Below are 12,117 nucleotides of genomic sequence, written 5' to 3'. Positions count from 1 at the left end.
ATGTAAATTTGGACAAAAAACAACACACACAATCTAGTTACAAGCGGAAAATCTGGAATGCAGCCGCCTCCGGGGCAGGGCGGCGGTTACGATAAGCTCTCGTCCCAGAAAAGGAAAGCCTTTGTCGCCCACTGGCTCTCACCTTGGGTAGGGTGTTGCATTGGGACGTCACGCCGTACTCTATGGCTGCCTCCTCCTTCCCGGAGGGGCCCTTCCCAGCCGAGGTGTAGCACAGGCGCCGCGTCCGCTCCATGGCGGCGTTGACCTCCCTCAAGCTGTACGCGCACAGTGCCGTTTGGGTTGTTGGGGACGCGGTGGAGCCTTGGCCGGCAGCCAGGACTACAAAGAGCGTCGCCCCTTCCCCTGGAAACCCAGAGGCCAAATGCACGGCCCGAGCCAGGTTGTAAACACGCCCCTTGGCGTCCCGGCACTCCAGGGGGAGCTCAACGTAGGAGTAGAGGTTGGTGTCTTCCATACAGCTCCGAGAGAGGTAGGCACGGTACTCCATCTGTGCCTTCGCCCCTCGCCGGGAGAACAGGAAGTAGACGTAGTCCCCGGAAGCAAAGGCGCCGGCGTAGGTGTTGTTGTAGTCCGAGAAGTCGCCCACCACCAGCTTGCCCATTCCCTCGTTGGAGAACGCCTGCGGTCCTTCCAACTGCCGGATGGTGAACGGCGGGATCCCACCCGAGAGCTTGGCCGTCAGCCCACGCCCCACAAAAAGCAGGTCTCGGTCGCCATGCTGCCCCACCAAGCCCACGGTGGAGACGCGGGGCTCGTTGGCCGCCACAAATTGGTTGTCACCGGGATCCTCGGGGCGATATAGCGCTTGAGAGATGTTTACCAGGGCTCTTTTCTCACACACCCCTTGGAAGAGCTGCCCGCAGACCACCAGCTCCCCGGCACGTTCGTTGGGCAACAGCAGCTTGTTCGTGTTGTCGGTGGACCGCGCCTGGGGGCAATCGCCAGGGTCCCGGAAAGGAAGGCACTCCGGGCTATCGTTGGCCGGCCCGGTGCCCACGTGCTCCACCAACCCGAGCTCAGGGCTCAGCTGGAATAAGGCGTTGACAGCACCCACGTACAGCATCCCCGTATCCCGGGCTCGGGCCAGATGATTGAAGGTGGTGTTGAGAAAGAAGAAAGATGGGTAGGCAGGAGGACGGGCAGCCAGGTACGAGGGCAACAGGAGCGTCAGCGCCACCGTGAGGGGTGGCAACAGGCGGCCGAGGGACATGGCCGGATCCTAGACAAAGGAAGAAGAAAAAAGGTTCAGCTGTACAGTTCATCAACACAGAAAACTGAAGTACTGGTTGCTCTCAAGGATCTGGCAAGTCCCAGAAATGTTGCCCCGCTGGTGGACCTCCCTGTGGCCAGGGGTGGAATTCTAGCAGGAGCTCCTTTGCATATTAGGCTACACACACCTGATGCAGCCAATCCTCCAAGAGCTTACAAAAAAGAGCCTTGTAAGCTTTTGGAGGATTGGCTACATCGGGGGGGGGGGGGGGGAGTGACCTAATATGCAAAGGAGCTCCTGCTAGAATTCCTCCCCTCCTTATGACATCTAGGTTTTGACCACCTTGTGGCATGACACAGAGGGTGGACTGGAGGGGCCATTGGCCTGATCCAACATGGCTTCTCTTACGTTCTTATGTCTGGGGCAGTTATGCTCAGTATTTTTTGTGTTTGGGGGACAAAAGTGGGAGGGCTTCTGGAGTTCTGGCCCTGCTGGTGGACTTCCTGCTGGTTAGCTTCCAGGTAGAATATTAGACTGGATGGGCCACTGGCCTGATCCAACATGGCTTCCCTTATGTTCTTATGTCTGCGACAGTGATGCTCTGTATTCTTTGTGTTTGGTGGAAAAAAGTGGGAGGGCTTCCAGAGTTCTGGCCCTGCTGGTGAACCTCCTGATGGCATCTGGGTTTTGGCCACTGTGTGGCACAGATTGCTGGACTGGATGGACCACTGGCCTTGATCCAACAAGGCCTCCCTGTGACCTGGGTTCTGAAGGCCCAAAATCCAAACAGCACTCTCTCCCTGCCAGCAACTGTGCTGTGGGCATACAGGGAATCCAATCCAAGGACATGTGAAAAAGAAGAATTGGATTTATACCCCGCCCTTCACAACTTGAAAGAGTCTCAGAGCAGCTTACAATCTCCTTTCCCTTCCTCTCCCCACAGCAAGACACCCTGGGAGCAGTGTTCCCCCTCAGTTAGTGTGAGCTAGCTCAGTTTCTCAGCCTCTGGCTCACACGTTTTAGTCCTAGCTCAGGAAGGATGGCCCCAGATCAAACTAATTTATGCAGTAGCTCACAAAGTAGAATTTTTGCTCACAAGGCTCCACAGCTTAGAGGGAACACGGCCTGTGAGGCAGGTGGGGTTGAGAGAGCTCTTGAGAGAACTGCTCTGAAAGAACAGCGACTGGCCAAAGGTCACTCAGCTGGCTGCATATGGAGGAATCAAACCCAGTTCTCCAGCTTAGAGTCCACCCCTCTTAACTGCTACACCAAACCAGCTTTCACTGTGAACCTGTCCGTCTTGCCTCCGTTTGCGCCAAGGCACTGTCTGCTATAGTTATAGCCAGGGGTGGAATTCTAGCAGGAGGTCCTTAGCATATTAGGCCATATGCCCCTGATGTAGCCAATCCGCCAAGAGCTTACAAAAAAGAGCCTTGTAAGCTCTTGGAGGATTGGCTACATCAGGGGGTGTGGCCTAATAGGCAAATGACCTCCTGCAAGCATTCCAACCCTGTTTATAGCCCTCCTCTGCAGTAGCTCTATAGCCCAGACTACCCTGATCTCGTCAGAGCTCTGCAGCTAAGCAGGGTAAAGACCACAGTGGGTGGGAGACCACCAAGGAAGACCAAAGCTGCTACACAGAGCAGCTCATCGCTTGTCTCGGAAAGCCCCATGGGCCTGAGGTTGCCGCAAAGTCACTTGGAACTTAGTAAAGTGCAATTTGCCCTGACTTGGATGGCTCAGGCTAGCCTCTTCAGAACTGGGAAGCTAATCAGCCAAGGTTACTTCTTGGATGGGAGACCATCAAGAAAGTTCATAAGAACATAAGAGAAGCCTTGTTGGATCAGGCCAATGGCCTATCCAGTCCAACACTCTGTGTCACACAGTGGCCAAAATAAACAAATGCCATCAGGAGGTCCACCAGTGGGGCTAGAAGCCCTCCTACTGTGACCCCCACAAGCACCAAGAATACAGAGCATCAGTGCCCCAGACAGAGTTCCAACAATACACTGTGGCTAATAGCCACTGATGGACCTCTGCTCCTCATGCTTATCCAATCCCCTCTTGAAGGTGGCTATGCTTGTAGCTGCCGCCACCTCCTGCGGCAGTGAATTCCACGTGCTCATCACCCTTTGGGTGAAGGACTTCCTTTTAAGGTTCAAGGTTGCTACGCCGAGGCAGGCAATGGCAAGCCACCTCTGTTTGTCTGATTTTGTCGGATCTCAGAAGCTAAACAGAGATAGCCCCAGGCTAGCCTGATCTTACTAGATCAGAAGCTAAACAAGGTTGGCCCCAGTTAGAACTTGGAAGAGAGCCCACCAAGGAAGCCCAGGGTTGCTACGCAGAGGCAGGCAATGGCAAGCCACCTGTTTGTCTGATTTTGTCAGATCTCAAGCTAAGCAGAGTTGGCCCCAGGCTAGCCTGATCTTATCATATCAGAAGCTAAACAAGGTTGGCCCCAGTTAAAACTTGGAAGAGAGACCACCAAGCAAGCCCAGGGTTGCTACCAGAGGTAGGCAATGGCAGACCACCTCTGTTCATCTCTTCTCTTGACCTGGATGGCCCAGGCTAGCCTTACCTTACCAGATCACAAAAGTTAAGCAGGGACGGCTCTGGTTCGTACTTGGAAGGGAGACCATCAAGGATGTCCGGGGTTGCTACGCAGAGGCAGGCAATGGCAAACCATCCATGTTGGTCTCTCGCCCTGACCTGGATGGCCCAGGCTAGCCTGATCTCATCAGATCTTGGAAGCTAAGCAGTTACTTAGATCATGGAAGCTAAGCAGTATTTGGATGGTTAACCACCAAGGAAGTCCAGGGTTGCTACGCAGAGGCAGGCAATGGCATACCACCTCTGATTGTTTCTCTCCTGACCTGGATGGCCCAGGTTTGCCCAATCTTGTCAGATCTTGGAAGCTACAGAATATCAGCCCTGGTTAGTCCTTGGATGGGAGACCACCAAAGTGAAGGGTGGCTACGCAGAGGCAGGCAATGGCACACCCACCTCTGTTTGTCTCTCTTGCCTTGACTTGGATGGCCCAGGCTATCTCGGAAGCTAATCAGGGTCAGCCCTGGTTACTACTTGAATGGGAGACCACCAGGGAAGTTCAGGGTTGCTATGCAGAGGCAGGCAATAGCAAACCACCTCTGTTCGTCTTGTGCCTTGGGAACCCTGTGCCAGGGGTGTCAAACATGTGGCCCAGGGGCCGAATCAGGCCCCTGGACAGCTGCTATCAGGCCCCAGAGCAATTGGCTGTCATCTGCTTCCTTCTCCGTCTCTCTCGTTCCTTCTGCATAACAGCTTGCTTAGCAAGGCTTGCTCAATTGCACAGGAGCTACAGAACAAAACCTCTCTTTTCTCCACTGGCTGAGACTCCTCCCTTGGGGGGTGGAAGACAAAGCTTTTTTTTTCAGGCTCTCTCTCTACTGAGCCAAGCCTCTCTCTCTCTTCTATTGGCTGAGGTTCCACTCCCTCCTGGTCCCCTGGGGAAGGAAAGAAAGAGCCAGTTCCCAGTTCCCTGCATCCCATGGGAGAAATACAAAGAAAGCACCTTTAAGACCAACCAGTGCTAATGTTTTAAACACGTTTTAAGGTTTTTTTTAAAAAAAATTGTGTTTGTCTGTATCCTTTATAAAGTTTATATCTCTCCTACCCAATCTTAAATAGGTACACACGTGGCCCGGCCCAGCATGGCCCGGCCCGACAAGGTCTCATTTATGTCAGATCCGGCCCTCGTAACAAATGAGTTTGATACCCCTGGTTTATGCCGCCAAGTCAACTGTGACTGGAGGGTGCTTTTCACACATATGATGTTGGCATAAATGTTCTCAATCCTGCCAAATGCATGTTTAAGGGGCAAAAGCTGGATTTCTGAATGCCAGCAGAGATTACAAATTGGAGGATCAGGCAGGCAGCAAGAGTAGGGCTTGACTAATCCGCTACAAAGAAAGGGGTTTTTTCTGGAGCATGCTGTCAGGGCCCGGGTGTCGCTCACGCACAATCATTTCAAGCAAAACACAGAAGCCCCGAAAGCCTCTGACAACTCTCTCCTCTCCTTGATCTGCAGCGCCTCTCTGCTAGATGTTTCTCTGCCCCTTCTCATATCCCAGACTCAGCCACTCATACCACCGCCCCCCACCCCCAAAGGCAAAGGACGCTAAGCAATTACTCCAGTTCACCGCCTCTTTCCCCCTCTTCTGATTCTAGGGCACCACACTTTGCTCCAGGTCATAAGAACATAAGAGAAGCCATGTTGGATCAGACCAGTGGCCCATCCAGTTCAACACTCTGTGTCACATAAGAACATAAGAGAAGCCATGTTGGATCAGGCCAGTGGCCCATCCAGTCCAACACTCTGTGTCACATAAGAACATAAGAGAAGCCATGTTGGATCAGGCCAGTGGCCCATCCAGTCCAACACTGTGTCACACAGTGGCCAAAAAAACCCCAGGTGCCATCAGGAGGTCCATCAGTGGGGCCAGGACACTAGAAGCCCTCCCACTGTGCCCCCCTCCAAGCACCAAGAAGACAGAGCATCACTGCCACACACATAAGAGAAGCCATGTTGGATCAGGCCAGTGGCCCATCCAGTCCAACACTCTGTGTCACACAGTGGCCCAAAAAAATCAGGTGCCATCAGGAGGTCCATCAGTGGAGCCAGGACACTAAAAGCCCTCCCACTGTGCCCCCCCCCACCAAGCACCAAGAATACAGAGCATCACTGCCCCAGACAGAGAGTTCCAACAATAGGCTATGGCTAATAGCCTCTGATAGACCTCTGCTCGAGATGTTGATCCAATCCCCCCTTGAAGCTGGCTATGCTTGTAGCCGCCGCCACCTCCTGTGGCAGTGAATTCCACATGTTAATCACCCTTTGGGTGAAGGACTTCCTTTTATCCGTTCTAACCCAACTGTTCAGCAATTTCATTGAGTGTCCACGAGTTCTCATATTTTGAAAAACGGAGAAAAGTACTTCTTTCTCTACCTTCTCTATCCCATGCATCTTGTCAACCTCTATCACGTCACCCCTCAGTCAACGTTTCTTCAAACTAAAGAGCTCCAAGAGTTTAAACCTTTCTTCATAGGGAAAGGGCTTTTTCCGTAGCATGAACTCCATTGCATATTAGGCGCTACACACCCCTGATGTAGCCAATCCTCCTGGAGCTTACAGGAGGCCCCATACTAAGAGCCCTGTAAACTCTTGGAGGATTGGCTACATCAGGGGTGTGTGGCCTAATATGTATGCAAAGGAATTCCTGCTACGAAAAATAGCCCTGTTTTGCTATGTCTTAAAAGTCTACAATCAGTGCCAAGAGGGAACCGGACGAAAAGACATTTGTGGAAAGACGGGTGGGGGTCGTCTTTAGAGACAGCACTCCCCCTTCCCTTTCCTGACCTCCGCTAGGATTGAGCGACAGTGACAAGGCGATTAGAGCCCCCCCCGTCCCACTGGAATTAATTCCACTTCCTAGGCGAGCTCACCGCTCAGACGCCAGATGCGAGAGAGAGTGGCTATGGAGAGGACAAGGGCGGCAGGCGGAAGCGCCTACGGGCAGTGCCCTGGGTCTGCCCCAACCCTCACGTCTATTGTTACCAGTTTCACTTACAGACCTGCAGAGACGGCGAGGACAGAAACCCCTTTCAAAAAAAGAAAAACTCAGGCCCCCAAGCAACCATGGGGAAAATGCAATTGTCAGGGTCCAGGATAATTTTGTAGAAAAGGAGGTGCTGAAGCTCATTAGCGCAACTCATTTTCATATGCCACACACACCCCTGACATCACCGGGAGGCGTACTAAATTCTATCAGCTCAGCATCTGCCTTTTTTGCTAAAAAAGAACTCTTCAAAGGTTTTTATCGATTAACTATATTGACAATACAGAATGGCTATATGATGAAGCATTTTAGCAACCTCCAACAGAAATTAATGAGCATATAAACCCAATAAATCCTGTACAACGTGGCTAGAAAATTCAACATAACAATATCATCAAGAGTAAAAGACTACTTTGTGTAACCAAAATAATACACAAAATATTTTCCAAAAACTGATTCTGAGGTACTGTCTGACTGCACCCCATATCTGATAATGATAATAAGAAATATGAAATGAGAAAGAAAATGAGCTAAAATTGACATAAAAATAATAAAAAGTAAGTAAGAGATAAATAAAATTAATAATAAATCCAATTCAAAGATTCAGAGAGAAAGAATTTGTCTGAGAGCTGCCTGATAGGACGGCATCTACCTTAAAATGCTTCCTGTATCAGAACTGTCATCATAAAACCTTCCTCCCCTCATACTTTTTAAATTACTTTCTCCTCTGTGGCCACAGTGGCATGAGGAAGATTTCCGTCTGTCTGCTTTCTATGTTTTGGTTATTTTCACATTTTTTGTGGGGAGAAAATATTAGAAAGTCTGTCAAACTTAAGAGTTCAGCAAAATTCTCACAGGGGGGTTGAACAGTGGAGCCCAGAAGCAAGTATTTGTGTGTGTGTGTGGGGGGGAGAACACAATAAATTTAGAGGCTCCAGAGCTCTGCTCCTGTAGAGCCAGTTTGGTATAGTGGTGAAGTATGCAGGCTCTTATCTCCTCCACTTGCAGCTGCTGGAATGGCCCTGGGTCAGCCATAGCTCTGGCAGAGGTTGTCCTTGAAAGGGCAGCTTCTGTCAGAGCCCTCTCAGCCCCACCCACCTCACAGGGTGTCTGTTGTGGGGGAGGAAAATAAAGGCGATTGTGAGCCACTCTGAGATTCGGAGTGGAGGGCGGGATATAAATCCAGTATCATCTTCTTCTGTGAGCTCCTGCCAAAAACGAGGCCTGGCGAGGGTGGTTTAATGTTTTGCACTTTTATTGGGTTTTTTTTTTTTAAAGCCAATGCCTTTTTTAAAAGGCAAGGAAATCGGCTATCCAGCTCCACAGGTTTTGCCCTCTCCGGCGGCAGCCAGAATAAACTAGGAGTCTGCTGGAACACAAACACACACCCGACGCACCCTCCACACAGGCGAAAAGGTGCTGCAAACATCAGGAAGAGCAGAAACAACATTTGGGTGTAGTTCAGGCAGTGGCAGCCAGCGTCTAAGAGAAGGCCCCTCCCCAGCCACTCTGTACCAATTCCCCCAGAGCCAGCTGTTGCGTGAACACACAGCTTCGGAAGGTGTCTTTCCCCCATCTTCCCCCACACACTCTGGTAGTACTCCCAACTCAGCCATTTGCAGACACACAAATCCGGATCCGCAAAGCAGACAAACCCGCAAAGCCGCCTGTTAGAGCGAGCCGTGGGGGGGGGGGGGGGGGCTTGCAGGGAGGGGGGTGGGAAAGACATCTAACATCTTGGCCAAGAATCAAGCCTTCTGTCTCTTCACTCCCAGCCCCAAGTCCCAAGGGGGGGGGAGGAAGCAGAGAGACGTGCCCCTTCCCCCAGCCCTTCTCTCCTGGCAACAGCTGGAAAGGAGCAGAGGGCCCACACCCAGGTGCTAATGCTGTCCCCCCTCCCCAATCCCTGTGGGGGAGAGGAAGGAGGGAGACTCACACAGAGGACGGTACAGGGGTGGGGTTGCTAGGAGAAACAAAAGGGCACTGCCGGCGCCCACCCCCACCCCAGACACGGAGGAAAATAAGGGATCTTTGCTCCCAATTCAACAGTCGCTTCCCTAAGCGCTAATCTATCACCGAAGATTTTCACAATGTCGGGATCCGAGATAACTCGCCCGGCCAGCACTGTGACATCCCGTGACATACATCCCCCTCGCACGGAGAACCCTGGAGTCCTGGGTCTTCTGTGTTTCCCCCCAAAAGACTCTTCCCACAAACCCCTCCACCCTCCCCTGGCCCGGCCAGCACTGCCCATGAGACAAACATCCCCCTCGCACACAGAACCCTGGAGTCCTGGGTCTTCTCCTGTGTTTTGCCCCAAAAGACTCTTCCCACACACCCCTCTGCCCTTCCCCGACAGCGCTGCTTCACCGGCTCACCCGTCGACCGCTCGAGGCGCATCTCAGCTCCCACATGGTCGCGTCAAAGGGGGGTGCAGAGTGGACATCCCTAGACAGGGAGGGAAAGAGAGAAGACTGAATCAGCGCAGAACGGGGAGACCGCGAGTCAGTCCGAGCCCGCCTCAATGACCGCTGTGATAACCCACCAGCCGGATCAAAGCCCCCACTGTTTCCCCTCCCGGCCTGCGCCATCTCAGACCCTCGCAGGGGCTCAAGGGACCCATTATCTGGAGGAAAGAGAGCGCTCACAAAACATCCACCCACACGGCACTGGCACACACCCACCCCAGAGGGAAAGTAATGGGGCAGGGGGAGAGGAGGGGGGCTGAGGCTACAGCATGAAGCACTGGCACATGCACACACAGGCACCAACAGAGAGAAAGAAATAGGGCAGGGGGGCTGAGGCAACAGAACGAAGGGCAGCCAGCGGCCCTGGCCGGCAGGGGAGGGGGGCACATCAGCTGATTTGACAGCTGCGAGAAGAGGGGGCTGTCACAAGGAGGAACCGACAGGTCGGGGTTCTGGGGGGGGGGGGGGACACACACAGAGGAGTCCCTTATCCTCTGGAGTTATTGATAAGCGGCTGGCCAGGAAGGAGGGGGGAAAAGAGAGCAGTTGGGTGCAGCCAGGCTTGGCCGGAGGGATCTCTTTTTTGGGGGGGGGGGTGTGCAGAGAGATTAGAGTCTGTCCCACAAGGTTTCAGTACAAAGAATCGTAGAATCATAGCCTTGGAAGGGGACCAACGTTCCCTCTACGCTGCTGCGGAGTCTTGTGAGCAAAAATTCTACTTCGCGAGCAACTGGCATTAAAGTGGGGAGCTCCTGCATCAATATGTTTGCTCTGGGGCCGTGTTTCCTGAGCTAAGACAAAAATGTGTGAGCTGGAGGCTAAAAAACTATGAGCTTAGCTCTACCTCTGCTTAGAGGGAATGTTGGAAGGGATCTAGTCTGGAGGTCCGCAGCCCCCAGTCCATGGCCTGTTAGCAACCGTTGTATAATTACGTAATAATAATAATAATACAACGACGCTGGATTTATATCCTGCCCTCCACTCAAAATCTCAGAGCGGTTCACAATTTCTTTTATCTTCCTCCCCCACAACAGACACCCTGTGTGAGGTGGGTGGGGCTGAGAGAGCTCTGACAGAAGCCGCCCTTTCAAGGACAACTCCTGCGAGAGCTACGGCTGACCCAAGGCCATTCCAGCAGCTGCAAGCGGAGGAGTGGGGGAATCAAACCCGGTTCTCCCAGACAAGAGTCCACACACTTCACCACCACACCAAAATAAAGTGCACTATTGTATCATCCCGAAACCATCACACACAGTCCGTGGAAAGATTGTCTCCCACAAAACCGGTCCCCAGTGCCAAAATGTTTGAGGACCGCTGATCTAGTCCAACCCCTTGTACAATGCAGGGACTTCACAAATACCTCCTCCTAAAATCACAGGATCAGCATTGCTATCAGTTGGCCATGTTTAGAAACCTCCAAGGAAGAAGAGCCTGCCACCTCCCGAGGAAACCTGTTCCACTGAGGAACTGCTCTGTCAGAAAGTTCTTCCTAATGTTTAGCAAGAAACATTTGTGATTTAATTGATTCCAGCCAGACACAGGCCGTCTTTGATGGTGGGCAAAGGCCGGGGAACATAGAACCAGAAGGCTATTCCAAGGGTCATAGAATCAGAGTTGGAAGAGACCTCCAGGGTCATCCAGTCCAACCCCCTGCACCATGCAAAACTTCACAAATACCTCCCCCTAAAATCACAGGATCTTCATTGCTGTCAGCTACCTAGCCTGTGTTGCAAAACCTCCAAAGAAGGAGAGCGCACCAACTCCCAAGGAAGCCTGTTCCACTGAGGAACCACTCTAAGTGTCAGGAAGTTCTTCCTCGTGTTGAGCTGGAAACTCTTCTGCTTTAATTTCAACTGTTGGTTCTGGTCTGACCTTCTGGGGCCACAGAAAACAATTCCACACCATCCTCTATAGGACAGTCCTTCCAAGTACTTGAAGATGGTGATCCCATCACCTCTCAGCCGCCTCCTCTCCAGGCTAAACATCCCCAGCTCCTTCAACCTTTCTTCAAAGGACTCGGTCTCCAGACTCCTCACAGGAAGGTATAAGGACGGACAACTGAGAAACTGTCTCCCAAATCTTTTGTGGGCTGTTTCAATTTCTACGGTCGCCAGCCTCCTGACAGCACCTGGAGATCTCCTGCGACGACAACTTTTCTGAGGGCAACCAAGATCAGTTCTCCTGGGCCGTTTTCCCACTTATCTTACCCCGGAGCGACGTCCCTCTTCACTGCACTGCGCGGATTTCGCACAAACTGCTGCGCAGCACCAGGAAGAGCCGCGTAGTCCCGGGGCTTTTGCGTCGCAAATGTAAACTGCTTTTTGGCGGTTTACATTTGCGACGCAAAAGCCCCGGGACTACGCGGCTCTTCCTGGTGCTGCGCAGCAGTTTGTGCGAAATCCGCGCAGACGCAGCGCGGTGAAGAGGGACGTCGCTCCGGGGTAAGGTAAGTGGGAAAACGGCCCTGGAGAAAATGGCTGCCGTGGAGGGTGGGCCCTACAGCTTTGTATCCGGCTGAGATTCATCCCTCCCAGGCTCCAACCCTCAAATCTCCGGCAGCCGCCCTACCTTCCCCACCTTCCCCAAAAGAAGCGAGACATTAAGGCCTGAGGGAGCGGGGAGGCGGGGCCTGCCAAACAGCAGCCCCCTTTCCCGAGTAACATGGGGCCCAGTTCACGAGGAAGCTCTCCCATACAGAGTCGCAATGAGCTCCAAATGATTTTTGACAAAGTTTGTCTTGCGCTTCCCAGTGGATTGGGCTTCCCTTGTTTGGTTTGAGGGGGGGGTTGCCCTTGCTCATTCCCAGAATACCTCACAGGGTGTC

At 52.5% G+C, this 12,117-nt stretch overlaps 1 protein-coding gene across 1 annotated transcript in view; it reads right to left on the bottom strand.

Moving 5' to 3' along the window:
* Positions 1 to 9,269, bottom strand: part of LOC132581839 (plexin-B3-like) — a 169,398-nt gene extending 160,129 nt beyond the window's left edge. Inside the window, 2 exon segments of the mRNA XM_060253256.1 lie at positions 143 to 1,240; positions 9,204 to 9,269. Of these exon segments, the coding sequence (XP_060109239.1) occupies positions 143 to 1,240; positions 9,204 to 9,239 (1,134 nt within the window). The 5' untranslated portion in view covers positions 9,240 to 9,269.
* Between the last annotated feature and the right edge of the window lie 2,848 nt (positions 9,270 to 12,117).

Source organism: Heteronotia binoei, chromosome 13, assembly GCF_032191835.1.
Source record: "Heteronotia binoei isolate CCM8104 ecotype False Entrance Well chromosome 13, APGP_CSIRO_Hbin_v1, whole genome shotgun sequence".
NCBI lineage: Eukaryota > Metazoa > Chordata > Lepidosauria > Squamata > Gekkonidae > Heteronotia > Heteronotia binoei.
The sequence above is the reverse complement of the archived record's forward strand: the minus strand, read 5'-3'. Positions and strand labels throughout refer to the sequence as shown.